The 18,084-nt window shown below is 30.9% G+C and overlaps 3 protein-coding genes across 6 annotated transcripts in view; 2 read left to right on the top strand and 1 right to left on the bottom strand.

The window, feature by feature from the left end:
- Window positions 1–17,585, bottom strand: part of dsx (transcription factor doublesex) — a 100,868-nt gene extending 83,283 nt beyond the window's left edge. The window contains exons 1-2 of the mRNA XM_089074833.1: window positions 16,835–17,585; window positions 16,015–16,057 (exon numbers count right to left, since the gene is read on the bottom strand). The gene's annotated coding sequence lies outside the window, so the exon portion shown is untranslated. The remainder of the gene's footprint in view (window positions 1–16,014; window positions 16,058–16,834) is intronic.
- Window positions 2,050–3,212, top strand: Uxt (Uxt prefoldin-like subunit). Of its 3 annotated transcripts, none has more exons than XM_011646156.3 (2): window positions 2,050–2,174; window positions 2,539–3,212. In XM_011646156.3, the coding sequence occupies exon 2, from the start codon at window positions 2,553–2,555 to the stop codon at window positions 2,991–2,993; it is 441 nt and encodes a 146-aa protein (XP_011644458.1). In that variant the 5' UTR covers window positions 2,050–2,174; window positions 2,539–2,552; the 3' UTR covers window positions 2,994–3,212. The 3 variants fall into 3 exon arrangements, with proteins under 3 accessions (XP_011644458.1, XP_088931219.1, XP_088931218.1); XM_089075093.1 differs by having other exon boundaries at window positions 2,125–2,174; window positions 2,542–3,212; XM_089075092.1 differs by lacking the exon at window positions 2,050–2,174 and adding an exon at window positions 2,191–2,456.
- LOC105431741 (very long chain fatty acid elongase 1) lies at window positions 5,594–10,203 on the top strand. Of its 2 annotated transcripts, XM_011646155.2 has the most exons (7): window positions 5,594–5,727; window positions 6,256–6,304; window positions 6,634–6,824; window positions 6,938–7,018; window positions 7,250–7,412; window positions 7,568–7,707; window positions 8,548–10,203. In XM_011646155.2, exons 1-7 carry the CDS (start codon window positions 5,662–5,664, stop codon window positions 8,710–8,712), a joined length of 855 nt encoding a protein of 284 aa, XP_011644457.2. In that variant the 5' UTR covers window positions 5,594–5,661; the 3' UTR covers window positions 8,713–10,203. The 2 variants fall into 2 exon arrangements, with proteins under 2 accessions (XP_011644457.2, XP_088931220.1); XM_089075094.1 differs by lacking the exon at window positions 6,256–6,304.
- Window positions 17,586–18,084: the final 499 nt, after the last annotated feature.

The raw sequence follows: 18,084 nt of genomic DNA, 5'->3' as shown, positions 1-18,084 counted from the left end.
ACGAAAAATAATGTCGAGGCAAAACACAATATCGAGGCGTACCGCTCCCATCAGCCGTTGCGCGTAAATGTGGATCAAAAGTTTTTTGTCGAGTCTTTTTGCAGACAGAACCGAGCCTTTGTATCGCGCAATTTCAAAAGGAATATTCGAAATACTTCGCTAAGTCATGGCAGAACAGCGTGAGCGAGATGCATCTCGAGATTATCTCACTGTTCCTTTTGTATGTTGTTGTTAGAACGAGAAGAGCATGAAGAGAACGAACACGTTAACGAAAAAGTCGATTAAAAATAAAATGTCGTCACGAGATGATAAACAGGTGATCGTCATGATCGTCTTTTCCGCAATCATATTTCACTGATGTAAATATCAATTTACTTTTCAAAAAGGAGTACACCCATGTTGCGCGTGTGTATCAGTGGTTTCATTATTCAAAAACCCAACTATTGGATCCTGATTTTACTGTGGCCATCATACCAAATTAGTTGCAAGAACTCTCGCGATATTAATGTTCTGAGCGGCTTTTTAAAGATACATCATTGACGTGTCCAGCTCGATCATGCATTCATTTTTCTCGATTCATTTCCCGAATCCATTTTTTATCGTTACATCGCGCATACTTCATCGTCTGTTAAACTGTCAGTTGACATCACAGAATCCTGTTATAAGATTAATTTTATAAAATAAATAACGTGCCCTTCTACAATAATTACTATATACATTACTGTACATCAAAGATAAAATTTAATATATATTTTTAAATAAAAACGCTTGATTTCATAATTATCAAGCACAGCATTGTATGCGTTTAATTTTGTAGTCATTTACGAACGAAGTTCAAGTAAATAAAGAATAAGAAGAAGCACGCGTACGACATGGTATGATTATCTATATATTTATCTTTTATATTTAAATATCGCTATATATATTATATTATATGTACATGATGATAATTTTAAGATCGTATCGTTTCGTCACTACAAACTTAATTCACAAGCAATTTAGAATTATTAGCATGTTGGTAACATTTAATACATTCTCAAATATATATGTATATTATATAAATAGTATGTGTATGTGTGTACGTGTGTGCACGTGTGTGTTGTATAATATATGCAGAGTACTCGCCGTTACATGACATTGTATGTGGTTGTAAGTGCCAGCTATTATGTACCTTCCAATACAGATGATGCGCACGAGTACGTTATACGTGTACGATATAATCGAGCAGCACCCTATAAAATTATGCAAAAGACGAGATATACTGTCTGATATCATTATCGATTATCGAAAAAAATGTGGCTTATCTCCAGCAAGATGAACGTTAAATAATTTTGCAACTAACATGTATGTCATATACTCTAAATTTACAAAATTCAGAATTATTGCAAGTTCTAATATCGCTAACAATATATTCTCTTTATTAAACAAGTAACACAATTCGTAAATAAAATATAAAAGTACTCGATCGTATAGTATAACTGTATAATGTCTCGAAACTTGTTCATTTTTATGTAAGTATAATCTAATCTAAGTATAATCTAGTAGTATAAATATATAATTTGATATATCATTTCATAGAAATTCATTAGCCAGCATACATTTTTATTTAATCTAATCTGCCATTTATATTTAATTATATTAGATTAATATTAATAATATTGTATTTTAGAAAAATTTATATATTTATATTTATAAATATATATCTATAATTAAATATAGTAGAGATTAAATATCTATATTTTTTCAATACTGTATACTTTTCAGTTACTGCAACAATTTATTTTTAAATTCTTGGTATAATTAATAAATTTCATTCAATATTAATATACCTACATATTATATAAATACATGAGAATGGAAAAAATATCAAGAACAGGAAAAAATATTATATTTTATAAATAAAAGTTAGGAATAAAAAAATTAAATGTAATGGAAACGAGTATAAGATATAGCTGTATCTTATATTTGTGTTCGTTGTGCGTTATTTTTAATTTTGATTTATAAAGTTTAATATATACTAAATATTAAACGTAGGATCTTATTCGACTGAGTTAGACTGATTGGGACCTTCCTTAACAGCTGCCGCTTCATCCCTATTGAATTTATTGTTTGGCTCCATCATACGTCAGATCAAGATGTCGCATGATGTCACACGTGGTCTACGCTGTCAGAAGGTATAGTATTAAAATGTTGCATTTATCAGATATAAAATAATTTAATTTTTTTGATTGTGGTATTTTTTAATCTAGATTCAGTAACGTGAATGACATTATCGTCGTCATGCAAGATAAAGTTCAAATGATATATACGTGTACAGTTATTATAAGTGACATAACCTGTTTCTATAATCTTTTGACAAAATACGTTCATTATGTTTGATTTATTCAACATTTATTACTTTTTTGATACTTTTATAATTACGTACATCATACAAAGTATCATAGGAATATTTACACGTATTGTTTTGAACATTATTATTAAAATCTTTACAAACTTTACATTCTTTATATTAACTAATGCTTTTTTACATTTTTGCAGCAGCCTAACTAATTATGGATCCGCTAATTAAACAGAAAGTCTTACAATTTGAGACTTTCGTAAACGATGTACTGAAAGCTGATCTTGCAAAATTAGCTGAGAAACTTGACGCTAAGAATGCAGACGTCGCTGAATTTCTGCAATTGAAATCTGTGATAACAACGTTCCAAAATACAAACGTCGAAAAAACCGGTTTTAAAACCAAAGTGGACATTGGAAATAATTTCTTTATTCAAGCACATGTTCCAGATGCTTCTAAGATTTTATTGGATGTTGGTTTGGGACATTATGTCGAGTTTACTTTGGATGAAGCTTTAATTGTTATAAATGTGCGGATCAAATTGTTGGAACAACAAATTGCAAATCTGCGGAAGGCAATTGCAAAGACTAATGCTCATATTAAATTAATTCTTATTGCCATTAGAGATTTACAAGGAATGAAAGAAAATGTTTAAGAAATAAACATTGCTGCGACTTTTAATATAAGAGAATTGAAATGTAATTTTATTTTGTTTCTAATAGTTAAGGAAATTATTATGCATATATATAAAAATATACGTACTACATGTATATAACACTTTATGTAATTTATTTTTATAAAGTTTTTATAAATAATTTTATAAGAGAAATGAAATGGTTCTATGTATTATTCTCGAAAAATTCTGATTTATCAAGTATCTTGTTTTTTTTAAGACCTTAATAATTAAATGTAACATTATTTATTATTTTTAATATATTTTGTATCAGAAATGGTGATATATGAGATTATATATGAGATTATTAATTGATATAGCATACATATTTAATGTATTTCGTCTAATGCATTTAACATAGTCTCTTAATCAAGATAAGATGGCATATACTTTATCTCCTTCTTTTATAAAAGTGTTTCCATTTCTTTTCATCAAAGATGCTTCTTTTATTCCCTTTATCAAATTTTAAATGCAGCCACTTATGCAAAATGCAATATAAAGGTAAAAGTAGCCTTCCCTACCAATTTTTCTCTTGATGGCTCAATACAGAGCCGAAAGATTCGGACTACTTTTATTCGTTTTTATATCACGAATGTTTACCTCGGTGTTAAACACAAATTATAATTTTTTGAATAAATTCACGCACCAATTACTGCGAACTCTTATCAGTTTCGATTTTATTACAGTTTCGAGAATCATTGTGATACGTAATTTGATTAAAAGGTATTAAAAGAACACGCGGAGCGCGTAAACATGGCACGCGCCGTGTTACATACAATGTAAGCCACGGCTCGTAAACAATTCTCAAGGCAACAGTACGTGTGTAAAACAAAATTTTCAACAATATTACGAATCATATTTAACTGATATGAGGCGCTATAATGTCTTATCATAACTCGACATTAAATATGATAATCATTACGTTTTAAATACCTTAATTATTCAATAATTTAAATCTATGTTTTTAAAGATAAATAAAGAGAAAATTATTGATTAAAACGTTTTCAGTATACATATGTAAGTTCTATATAAACCTCTGCCAGTAAGTGGAAGTTCTATCATTGGTGGGTAACCCTACATGTTTAATAGTAAAATAAATATATCAGTTAGCTATCTTTCAATGTGTATATATTATTTATAAAAAAATAAACAATTTTATATTAAATTTTATATTAAATAAAATAGTTTTTTGATAGCGACCGATAATAAACATTTTATCGATACATCTTTTAATGATGTTACTTTTAAAATATATAGATGGCATCGACGAAAAGATAGTATTAAATTATATTTTTTTACAATTTATTAAAAATGTTTATGTATATTCTATCTATATACGCAATTATATATACATAAATTTGATTAGCTTCACTTTTTTTATTTAGATAATACTAAAACCAAAAAAGAATCCATAATTTTTACAATTAATTATCAATCATTATTTCACAAATATCAGTTTTCTATTTATTTAAAATATTATTTAAAAATGCAAATAAAAACAGAATATTTACTACATATTTAGAATTTAAAAAATATTCAGATAAGATATTTAATAAATATTTCATAATCCCGAAATTTTATTCCATAGATATATTATAAATATTTTTAAACTAAATTGTTTAATAATTATTTTCATCATTCTATGTTTATATTTAATATTATAAATGGCCATAATGTATTACATAAGTGTTCTCTTTACTTGTATATAATTCTACATGTGAACTTAAATAAATTACTATTTTCTGATTATAAAAACAAATTCTTTCAAAAATGCAAAAGCATACATCTGCATTTTGATTTCTGCAGGGACAGAAAGGAAAGAAGAAATAACGAATTCCGGACACGAAAATCAATTTGTCCAGTTCAATTATACGAAACGCAGCAGTTGGATAATCTGATTAGGGGAGGTCGAGCAGTAAATTTCTAATACTAAAAGAAGATCAATTCGTGACTATCTTCTCAACTCAAATCGTAATATCAAGACAAGTCGTCTAATACACATTTAAATGACTAAGAAGAAGCCGTATATCTATAACTGGAATATAATTCATCACCATGACTGTACATTCTAAAGAAAACTTTATACATAAAATATTTTTCTGTAAATGTTATTACTACTAACTAATTAAAATCATATCAAAGTTTATTACCAATATATCTATTTGAAAAATGAATTATAAAAATGTTATTAAAATATAAATTTTTTTCCATTATATAAAAAAATATTAAATATACATTAAAAAATTAAAATTAACATTACTAGTCTATGAATTTTTAATTTGCTTATAACATACACGTAAAAGTAATTTTACAACATTAAAATGTTTAAAAATTTATTAATGTATTAAAGATCTCTATAAAATTGGACATGTTTTTGATATTGTGTAAGAAAAATACCTTATTTTATATAAAATAATTTTATTATATAAATTTTCTTTATTTTATGCTTATTTTAATAATTTTTGATGATGGTTGTCACATTCGTCACGGTTGTCATATTCGTTACATATTCGGGGTTACATATTCGTTAATTACAACCCTGCATTCTAAGCCGACGTAGGGGTTCTTGGCCTGCAGTGAGCGTAAAGCGCAGTAGATTATCGACGCGAAGGGTGTAACACCAATAAGTGCACAAGTGTTAATTTCTTAAATGTCGGCAGACTTGTATAAATTAGAATCACGACATGGAATGAGTCTGCCAAATCTTTCTTCAAAGGTATGTATTTTAATTATCACTTAGTTTTCAATGAGTTTATATTTCGTTCTATTAAATTACTTATCAAAAATTTAACGAGAAGACTCAACAATTCTTTAATCCCACCATTACTGATATTATGTTTTATAAGTTGAAATTAGTTGAAATTTATATAATATAAAATTTGTAATATAAAAACTATAATATTATAATATTTATAATATTTCATAAAATATTATAATACAATATATAAAAATATTTTAATATTTAAAATATTATTTGCCTATATTAAATATTTATTCAAATATTACAGTTTATTAATCAACTGCTTAATAAAAATTTAGCGATTATAAGAGTTTTGCTTATAATCATAATTCTCTTTCCTCTATGTACAACATCACTCCATAACTTCATATTTATAATGTGATATTTTTTATTTCTCTCTATATTATATTTATATATTTATCAATTATTAAATTTTCTTTGAATTTAATTCTATTACTAATATAAATTGTTTTATATCTTTCTTTTGTTGTTTTTACTTTCAAGAATATGGGAATTATGGATATTTATTATTACCTTGTCAATGATATTTCGGGTAAGTTAGATAATTGAATATATTATGTGTATAAAAAAAATTATATAAAGTTATATATAACATAATATTAGTGTATATAAAAACAAAGAAATAATAATATAAAATAATTTAATTTAAAAGAGAAAAATAGTTATTTTGTTAAGTAAATAAAAAAACATTGAATAATATCTTTAATTTATCCTTTAGCAACCACACAAGTTCTATTTTTCTATTTTTTTATATACGCATTGCATTACTTCTTCATACAATCTTTGTTATAAGTATCTCTTTTAAATATATTATTAGGAATATTTCCTACTAATATTTAAAATCTTTTCTTTAATTTGCAGATCCCAGAGTTTCTGACTGGCCTTTAATGTCAAATCCGCTAGTAGTAACGTTGATTTCAATTGTTTATTTGTCGTTTGTGCTTTATCTTGGGCCACTTTATATGAAAAATAGGAAACCTTACGCGCTTGTCAAAATCATGATATGTTATAATATTTCTGTCGCAAGTGCAAACGCTATTATATTCTATGGTGTAAATACATACAATTAACATTAAGTATGATAAAATTTTTAATTGTAAATATTATTTTATTCATTATTTGCATTTTTAAATTTAAACTATCTAATCTTGTCTGTTCTTTGTAGATACTCACATCTGGTTATACAACGCATCTTTCTACAGGATGTGAGCCCTTTGTAATTTCAAACGATTCCATGTCACTTAGTGTAAGTAAGTTGGTTATAGTTAAAATATGTATAAACGTATAAAATATGATAAAATTATGATAAAATCTATGATAAAATTAGATTTTAATTACTATTCGTTAAAGTCTATGTTAAAAATATTTAGGTCAAGTTTCCCATAATTTATTGTAATATAAGTGTAATTGAAAATCGATCAATGTAAGAGTCTTTAATACAAAACTCTCGAGATAAATTAAATTTTATTATTTACAGATGGCTCGATGGGTATGGTGGATTTTAATGCTGAAAATTGTTGAACTTGCAGATACGGTTATTTTTCTTCTCAGAAAAAAATATAATCAAATTTCATTCCTTCATGTGTATCACCACACAGTGACTCTTTTTTTAGCGTGGATTTCCTGTAAATATGCACCTGGTATGTATTAAATAATAGGAATAACTTTAAAAAAAAGCTTTCAGTCACTGTTTTATAGAATTTATGTTTTTAATCAATGAAGATATTGAAGTGTGCATATTGATTTTTAATACTATCTGTATATAATCTACTTTCATGTTTTATTTAATATACAGGTGGTATGTGGACTTTTATAATGTTACCTAATTGTGCAGTACATGTAGTTATGTACATATATTACTTTTGTGCTTGTTTGGGACCTAAAATGCAGAAGATAATAACTCCTTGGAAGAAACATGTGACTCGCTTACAATTGGTAGGTAGTTATTTTATGTCAATTCGTCATTATACAATATACGATGTTCTAACACATCTTTAGTCATCGCAGCTTTAAGATAATAAGATATTTTCTCGTCCAATTTCATAATTTTGAGAAGTGCCTATACCAAATTCATGCGGGTATGCGGAATAACGCGTTTCGCGTGATATGTTCATATATGCGCGGACTTCATTGTGGTTACAGCGTTTCCATAACTCGATAACTGGCTTTTCACGAAGGATTGAAAAGCTCCGTAAGCGCTGCTTGTAGAATCACATGTGTTCTCGTCGAATCTCAATTCGGTTTGCATTTGAGCGTAACAGCGCGGGGCAGAGAGACGGGTGGACGAAGGCTCGCAGTACCGTTTTTAATTAAATAATCCGTTACCAGAGAATTTTTATTTCCAGCGATATCGACGGAACGATTTATCGGGTTACGTGGTTGTTTAATTTCGCGCGGAGCTTTTGCGCTCTAGAATTCCAGTCAGAGGTCTGGACAAGAGAGGGCAAAATGGGCGTTTGCTTTTTTGCATGGTACATCGTATTTGTAAAGCATGTGCTGTGTCCTTGCCATTTTTATGTAGCTTATATTCTGAATCTTTATTTATATTTTCTTTATAACAGTTCTGTAATCTATATCTATAATAATAGTTTATTAATAAAACGCTTAAATATTTATTTTACAATTCTTTTATTGGAATGAATTCTAAAAGTATCTACGTGTTTCGCATTGGTCCGCAAACTTTCAACTGTGAAAGAAATTGCACGAGATGATTGTTGTAAATGTATATCTTTTCATTTGTTATGCTGAAACTCAACATAATATTCTTTGTTTCAGATCCAATTTGTTATTATGGTGGTCCATACATTTCAAGCGCTTCTACCGTCTTGCGAGCCAACACGGAAACCATTAGCATACATTTACATATCTCAAGTTGCCTTCATGTTCTATATGTTCTTAGACTATTATAGAAAATCGTACTTGAGAAAAAAAATTGAGTAAATATTAAAAATATCTTATAATAATGTATTAATTAGTCTGAAAGCGTAGACATGGAAGATTCGATGCATTCGCATTGGTTTTGAATAAATGTCACGTGAATGAATATAAATGAAATTTCTCTCTGTGTATTCATATGTAGGTTAATTTACAGTTAGTTTAGCAAATAGATATGCATGCAAAATTCTCGATAATTTACAATAATCACAAATCTAGATGGATTAAGCGAAAATAGTAAAATTCTGCAGATTATGCAGAAATTTATAGATTGTGTAGAAGAGTAAAAATTTACATTTCTAATTTATTAACGTTATACCTTATGCCTATTAGAATCTAAATTATATAATTTCAATTTTTTTTTTTTTTTCATATGCCGCATAATTAATTGACACTAGACATTATTTGATTACACTAGTGAAAGATATCATTATAATTTTATTCTGCAGATATTGACTATTGCATAATTTCATTGCTGGCCGCGATATTTTTACTCCTTAAGCATTAGTAACAAATCGCTTTATACAATCGTTTTACATCGTCATTATTACTTTTCACACGCAATAATGTCATTACTATTAGTGAAATGATAAACAAAGGAGGAAGCAAGAGGAGAAATCAAATATCCGAGTTGCACCTCAGGAAAGAATTTAAAAAATATATGCATGGAATACCGACATAGCGTACAAGTCACTACGAGATGAGACACGTTATGCTTCTGCGTTACGTCAACTCGGATTTTATTCGCGAGGCTATCTGCCATCGAATTCTTTTCTCCTTTCCGATTTGCCGCGCATTATACAATGTTCCGGATTACGTCGTGTCCGCGTCGTAAATATGATATGCCGAATCCGCTACGTGGAATGCGCTCGCTTTTTCCTCATTCTCATTCCTTCCTATCGTATGATACACTAGTGTCCGACGTCGGAAATGGAAGATATTTCGGAAAAATTATCGCCGAGATGGGACACGACGAAACGCTACTTCTGGATACAAATTCTCTAATTCATGTTACAACCTTCGAAAGCGGTTATTTAAACCTTTCGTACGCGATTATTTCCCGCGTTACAGAACGGAGAGACTGAATACACGTGGCTCTTTCGTAGCTATTTCAACCGCAATCCCATACGTAGTGAGATATGGTACGACGTCGTTCTATAGAGATACGCATGCCAGGGAAGACTGCATTACCTTACTCGACTGTTTTCCCGGCAGGCTGACATTAGCATAGCGGATTAGTGCGTTCATGGCTTTAAGTCGACACGCATGGCCTCACGCCGATAAGACTTTATTAACATCGCCTGTATTTATCCCATGCTTCAAGCGGCGACCCCTTTCTGCACAGCATGTCTTTCCCTCTATAGGCTCTCCCGCCGTATATGCGATAGGCTAATCGTTTCGCTAAGGGCAATAGCTCTATGTATGACACGTAACGTATACTATTACCACGCGAATTACTTTTTGTTTTTTATATTTTTGATACAGATATTTTTTTTATACAGGATCAATGTCCTTCCATTTTACTTTGTGTCGCTCATATAAATTAGTTTATTAATTTGGAGATATATTTATTTGCAGCTTTAACAATTGATTATTATTATGTCAATAGCTGAGTAATTATTCTTGTTTATTATTTAATGAGTTTACGAATTATTTTTCAATGTAATGATCACCGTGCTTATCGTCTATTTGTTTAGCGTGAATAATCGTTGCCTGAACTGCCTGGTGCTGAACATATTGAGACGGTGATTTATTTACTTAGGTAGTAAGGTATAAAGGATCGAGAGCTACGTAAAGCAAGATACTCGAAGTGACATTAAGTGACGAAAAAAAGGTAGAATTTACACATTAAAAGTAGAATGATTAAAGTTTTGTAGAATGATTAAAGTTTTCACTATTCTGACATACTAAAATACTTATTTATTCGAAAGCTCGATCGTTAAATTATGTCGTTTTATTTATTTTCAATTCTTTTGATTAACGCGATAAAAAGCGTGTTTATAAGTTTATATTTCCTATAATACGAGAACAAATGTTTTTGGATTTATATATGTAATATTTAACAAATGACCGTATCGTTTGGAGTTCCATCATTGAATAAATAATTTTACCGAGTTTGCATCGACGTCTACTTTTAATTCATTGTCATGAAATATGGAGAAGTAGCAGCTCTACGTGTCGGCATGCAATAGTTTCCTACTAAAAAAAGTCGAACTGTGGAAGGCCCTTTTGTACGAAATGTATGACTGTCCTGGCACCCATCTCGTCTCTCGGCGGAGAAGATTCATTTTTCAGTCTCTCTCTCTCGGTAGATTCAGCTTCTAACCAGAAACGTGACCTCGACGCGGTGCACAGCCACAACTTTTAGAAAATATTTTGCAAGTTTCGCGATGCACGTAGATGCGTTCTATTAGTGTGAGAGAAGAACATCGTTTGGGACTATTTCAAGAAAGAAAATTCCGAAGGTACAATTACACTTGTTTTAAAGTAAAAAGAAACTTTCGAGCACATTAGAACGTGCTTCGGGATAAAGGACCAAGAAATATCACCGGTAAAAAATTGCACGTATAAATAATTAAAACCATAAATAATAATTATGTCGCGTTGAGAAATATTTAAAAGATGATATCACTTATCATTCTTGAGTATATTACGAATATTAAATAATATTTGAATATATAAGAAAAAATTAAAAATATAAGTATATAAATTAAAATATTTAAAAAAAATCTTTGTATTGTAAATCATTTTTTATTTATACTAATAAAAATTTTCTCATATAGTCGAAGTATATCGATACACAAATTATATTAATTATGTAATCACGTTAATTGTATTAGTTTTATTTACCTACGTTCTTTCGATTTTAAATTGTTCCGTTTTGTGAAAATGCAAATATTGCAATATCGATCGCACTATCAGTAGTTAGCGCGGAAAAGTGCACATGGCAAATTTGCGTCGCGTAATGTACGGGCAGCGGCCCTTATTTTTGGATTGGAAATTTTAATACCGCACCCGGTGTCATTATTGCCGACTATGCGTGCCTCGTGACTCTTTGGCGCGGCGCAGCCAATTCAGTGAAATTTATAAGGTAGCACCAGCACCAGTCGCCGCTTCCATATTACGATCCTCCGTTACGATCGCTCGGTATACAACGTAATTGGTTGCTTAAATACCGAAGCACATATATACATGGAAGTGTGTATGTGTAAGCACATAGTAGCTACTAGAAGGGACTAAGGTAGTCTCAGCTCTTTGGCACGATACCTATGGCGTTTCGAAGGCTCGCTCGAATTGTCTGTCGTTATCGTATATCTCTTTTGGTGCCGGTGTCTTGAGATCTGCCACTTGCAGCATCGGTTACGGATTCTATGTATGCGATTCTAAATTAAATTGTAGCAGAATGCAAGTTTAAATAATAATCGAAAATAATAATCGAAAACTTGAACGCGCGAAATCATGACGGGCTTGTTTTATTTGCTGTTATATCGAACAAATACTTGCAGAAAGAAAATTAATTTTCTATACATCTTTAATTAATTTTTACTTATGTATTTACGGCAACCAATACTATGTGTTCGACATATGATGAAAAATGTCATCGCTATCAGAATTATTTCTTTTCATGTATTTTCATGTATGATTTAAAAATGTTAGGTGAATAGATCCATGAATACGCGTAAGATATATCAATCGGATATCATTAAAGATTCACAGATGTTTCGAAGCGGTCTTTAAATCTTGTCGAGACAATTTCAGAGATGAAAGATTACACCGTATATTGCAGAAATCGTAATGCTACCGGAACGTAATAGAGGAGTCCACCGTATTTATGATCAGTGTAAAATATCGGGTCCGACTCGCTCGAAGCGAGAAAATTTCATGGCAACACGTGGCACCACAGCGGAATTTAATAACGCCACGTACAGACTCGGGACCGTTTAGAATTTAATACTAATTTAAAAGAGATTAGTTTCGTATTCGGAGCCAAACAAGGATCACTATCCTAACTGGCAGCCCTTTCACAGGAAGTGAATTTCAGGGACAACGAATGAGCGCAGAAGCGTAGTTCCCACGGGGGAAGCGGCTCAATTAATTGAACTTAATTTAAATTTAATTTAATTTCCCCTACCTTCGCAGGTCGTTGATAACACACGCGCCACACGTCTTATGTGCTCGGTACAATGAAAAGAGAAATATGTATTTTTTTATAAAACGCATGGATATCATATTTTGTATTATAAAATTGCTGTTTTTGGTTATATTTGACAAATATATTATTTTCTTGCAATATTTGCATCTCGCAATGCACTATATTTTTCTTTTTGTGCAAAATTTTCAAGTGGTTGTAATAAATTATTATTAATTATTATATTACTTTATTTATCAGGAGTTTTTATTTCGTTAAGTTTTTTAAGCTCTTGATTATGTTCGAAAACATGAAGATCTTTTTTTTCATAGCACAACGATGTAATTATAGTTCTTGTAATTATAATTGCCCAAATGTCGGCACGCGAGGCATATCGGAAATTGTCAAAGATTAATGAACATAAAGTAAAAGAAGCGAAGAAGACACATCGCATAAATTAAGAATGGAAAATAATTGCTAAAAAAAAATTAGACTCACAAGTGGCATGACGGCTTATTTTTTCCCATCTGATTTTACATCTAAAATGATGAAGGGTTCATTGTAATTTGAAAGGCACGCACAACGCGAGATGATTTACTTTGAACGTAAATCATGCGTTCGGAAGAGGCTTCGCCGAAATTTACCATAACGATCCATCGAGAATTTCGAGGTTCAATTTCAGGCCGTACACAAACCCCTTCGAGAAAGTTTTTTTTTTTTTCATCCGAAATCCATCTCGAGTAAAACTTCAATTGTTCCTTCTTCTTCTCGTGATGTGGCCATGTTAGAATGGAAATGGGTGTTAGAAGCAGAGACTCGCGGAACAGTAGGGAGAAAAACTGATTGGAATAAAAACTTTGAATATTTACAACTAGGATTGGGAATCTCGAACGGCCCATTCGAATTTATTAGAGAATATCGATAAAATTTTGCGTCGCGCAGAATTTAGAACTTTCAGCTGGAAGAACGAGGGCGGCTGCATGCAATTAGAAAGGGCTGGATCAGAGAGGCGAGATAAAGAGCGTAAGAGTGAGAAAGTTTATTGAATCGTGGATTTTGCGCGAGATACGTGAGCAACATAAGAAATACATAAATATCTTCGTAATTAGCCGACGTAGCGCGCGATATTTTCAGATGAGTTATTAATTTACGAGATCAAATGCTGATGTTGCATCGATTAGAGAGAGGGAAACATTCGCAAAAAACTTTTCGCTATATTCTAAATAAGTTTTATGCGTTGATTCGTGAATATGCATCGACGAAATATGGTGAATGAGGTTGATCCGCAAGAAGTGCGCGATCACTCCGTCAGAAGCTCCTCCCTTTCGATTCAAAGTTTTCATCTTAACTAGAGCCGTAGTTAAACTTCGGTGAGGCAATTTACTGACTTGTATAAAAAAATGAACACCAACTTTTTGTTTAGTACCTACACATCTTGGTGCCTTTAGACTGGAAGAACTAGATAATTTAGTAACTTTGCGTAATTTTATAAAACCTGGAGAAGTTTTTTTAGAAAAGTGTAAATCTTTTTCGCGCAAACTTTCTTACAAATAAATGGCAATAAATAATAGATCTAAAGTATTTTCCACATCGAACGATGAATTTTGCTATTGAATTTTCGTCATATTGACATATTAAATTTTCGCCATGTTGGATTAACCAGGCAAAGGTTTCGGGAAAATCTCGAATGCATTGCGTCAAATGCACTAACAAATACTGATTTTAATTATATATAGAATGATGTTATACGAATGATGTTATTAGATCTGGCTAGTTTTGATCCGTCATTCACAGACATATGCACAAAACGACATATTAAATTAATCGCCGTGATATATGTTAATATCATGAATTTTAAAGGATAGCTAGACAAAAGTTTATTTAAACTAAATCGTAGGTAGATTAATCAAAACGATCTATTAATGGCGATATGATTAATTTTGCAACATTCACGCTAATATTGTTACTCTTATTTTATGGCACAATAAATAAATTTCTAAAAATATATTGCTTTTATTTTCTACACATGCGATACATTTTTCGCATTAAACTAGGTGTAACTCGCAACGTAACTTTTTTCCGCAAAGATAATAAGACGTTCAACGTTTTTCGAGTACGTAAACAGGATACGTGAATCGATTATTATGCGATGAACGCCATCTTATTCTATTTAATCGTATGTTTGATGGCAGCATTATCACGTGGACGTTTTACGCAAAGACGGAAATCTGATATTCGCGCGAATGATAATGTTCTGTTTCCTGATATCGCTAAGGATATACGAGGAGTTACGGCGTAACAACTCGTTCTCGAGATAAATGGATTACGATCGACTATGCGCACCGAACTGGAAATTAATTCAGTCACGATCGTCGAAGGCGCATCGAAGAGTAGAACGGGAGTAGAAAGAGACGAGCGGGGAAAAGACGGAAAAAAGTACGTCTCCTACTTATCCCGGCGGCATCGTCGGCTGCGAGCGAACTTAAAACGGGGAAAGGGTGGTAGGAAGTGTCGTTGATAGGATAGCTAATGAGGGGGAGCGAAAATAATGTCGTTATAATAAGTAGCTATGGCGAAAGTGGTGGGGTAGTGTTTTATAGCGCGGATGGTTTGCGCTTCTAAGAACTTTAAATGTCCCCGCAGACGTTAAGTGACTCGGAGTGGAAGTCAGATAACGCTTTATTGCTATCAACCAGCCACTATCGCGAGATGCTGCCGCCTGGCTGTTCCGGCAAACCGATGCCACTTATTTTGAACGGTGCGTGTCTAAAAATTTTAGCATTGCCTCTCACCACCTTTTTTTCTGTTTCTCATCGACGAAATTGAACGAGATAAGCGATACCCGATTTCAAACTGCATAATCCGTGTATAGCGTAAATAAATTTTCTGTCATTTAATGCACTCGATACCAGCAAACGCGAAATTATTTAAATATGAATCAAACAGAATTAAAATGATACACTGTTGGATATACTGCTATTTAACATTGTGCACATTGAATATTTTATTTTTGTACAAGTATCCTAATATGCACTATATATTATTATGTAGAAATAACAGAGAAATATTTTTCTATTTCTTATATATGCATTATATGTATATATAAATATTATATGCGTATCTAATAAAAATTTTTCGCAGATCCATTACTTGAAAATAAAAAAAGATTTATAACTCACCAAATTGATGCGCAGTAGCGGGATTGTAAACAGCTACATTAATCTGTAAATGCAAATATATTCAAATTATAACAATTTTAAAATAATTAAAGACTCAAATAAAAACCGCGCATTCTTTATTTTTATTAATTAAATTCATATTTTTCTGCTTTATTATTTGAAATATTTAAGAAAATATTCATAATATGATAAAATTTTTAGTTAACTTGCGTTATGTACAAAAACCACAAAAATATGATTAAATTGAAATAAAAATATATTAATTTATTAAAAAATTCAAAATCATACTACTATCTATTATATCTTACAAAACATCAAAAAGAAAAATAAACATAATTTATTATTTACTTGATTATTAACTTCTTCAATATTGCCTATTATATCCTATTATAATTTTTGGACTCAATTTTTCAGATACTCATTTTTATATTTGTTATTGCAATAATCATTTTTACGAAAAATGATTAAAGCAAAATAAAATTGTAAAAACTGCTATATTATGTGATAGAAGACATTTTCTAATTTGTATTTATGTTTCTAAAGTCTTATATTTAATTTTTATTTAAGAAATACAATCAAGAAACAAAATGACATAATGTTGACTACTTTCCTCTATATATTATGACTAATGTTTATATTTTTTTATATTACTCTTACTTGATTAAATAGTATTGGCTCTCCATTAATTAACAAAATTATTTAAAACATTGCATTATATTATGATGATATGAAAAGCATATTACCGCAAAGATAAACGAACAGTGAATCTTATTTTCCATTAGTAAGAAATGGCACATTAAATAAGTTATAAATTTCTTACCTAGGAATTGCCTGATGCCACCCTGATCTTCTCCTCTTCTCTAGTCCTTTGTGTGGTTGCACATCCGTGGAACTTGTAAGAAACTCGCGAGAATAAGATAATTAATTCCACTCGCGCATACACCAATCATCACAATACAACGGTTACGTGGTACTTTATATGGCACTCTCGATATTAATGTGTTTCGTTTTATCACGATGAAAAGATAATACGAAACGCACGATTGTGTGCAGTCACGATTTGTTCGATAAAATTGCTCAAAACGATGCAACGGATGAAAAGAAACAGAGATTATTCGAATATTGCGCAAATAATTTCACGCGATACCCATTATCGTGCGGCAGTTTCTATTATCAAAATAAATTTCTATCATCAAATAACTACGTACTTTTTATATTGTAGGCACAATTGCCACCTTTAGAACAATGATTATATCGATAAATTATATCCTTCAATTATTGGACTTATTCGATTGTTTATCGTATTATTCGTATTCTCGATTTCAAAATGACGAGCAAATTATATTCGAAAAGATGAAAGAGATAGAAAATTTATTCGAATCTTAACGTTAAAGAAATTATTTGTTTAAGGCCTAGTTGCATCAATTTATTTATTTAAATTTTAAGTGAGACTTAAAATTTGAAATCTACGAAAGAATGATGTGCCAATAAATGTAATAGCCGTTCCGTCGACACGCGAGTGGTTAATTGTTTGCACAAAGTCGCGCTCGGAATATCGGGGTTTGTTATCACGATGCCCGCGAGAGTGAGACTGACTCATGATAGCGCCTCGTCTTACCGTTTATCCACGGTTATTGAACCAAAGGTGACTTTTTGTCAACAATAACATTCGGCTTACGACGTACGACGCGCGACGCGCGACGCGTGCCGAGCGCCGGCCGAGTCGTTACTGCGACAAAATATTCAGTGGGTTGTATACACATCAAAAACTTGTTTTCTATTTCCGATGACTTTCGAGAAAAAGAAAGTTGAGGAACCATATAACACTTGCCTTGTAAACGGAATTCCCTCTAGTCGTATTTACGCATTATAACATTCATATTTTCCATTAAAACGGTATTTTCTATATTGAGGCGGATTTATGTGATTCATGATAACGATTCGGAATATGAAACTAAGCGACGGAAAATCGGAATCGTAAATCAATTCGATTCTATACGACATTTGAAGATGATAGTCATTTGATGTATTCTTTAGCGATCGGATTTGAATACTCCTCGCGCTCCGAAT

This window comes from Pogonomyrmex barbatus, unplaced genomic scaffold (genome assembly GCF_055798465.1).
Source record: "Pogonomyrmex barbatus isolate J1 unplaced genomic scaffold, ASM5579846v1 scaffold18, whole genome shotgun sequence".
NCBI lineage: Eukaryota > Metazoa > Arthropoda > Insecta > Hymenoptera > Formicidae > Pogonomyrmex > Pogonomyrmex barbatus.
Note: the sequence above shows the minus strand (reverse complement) of the source record. Positions and strands in the feature narration are given on the sequence as shown.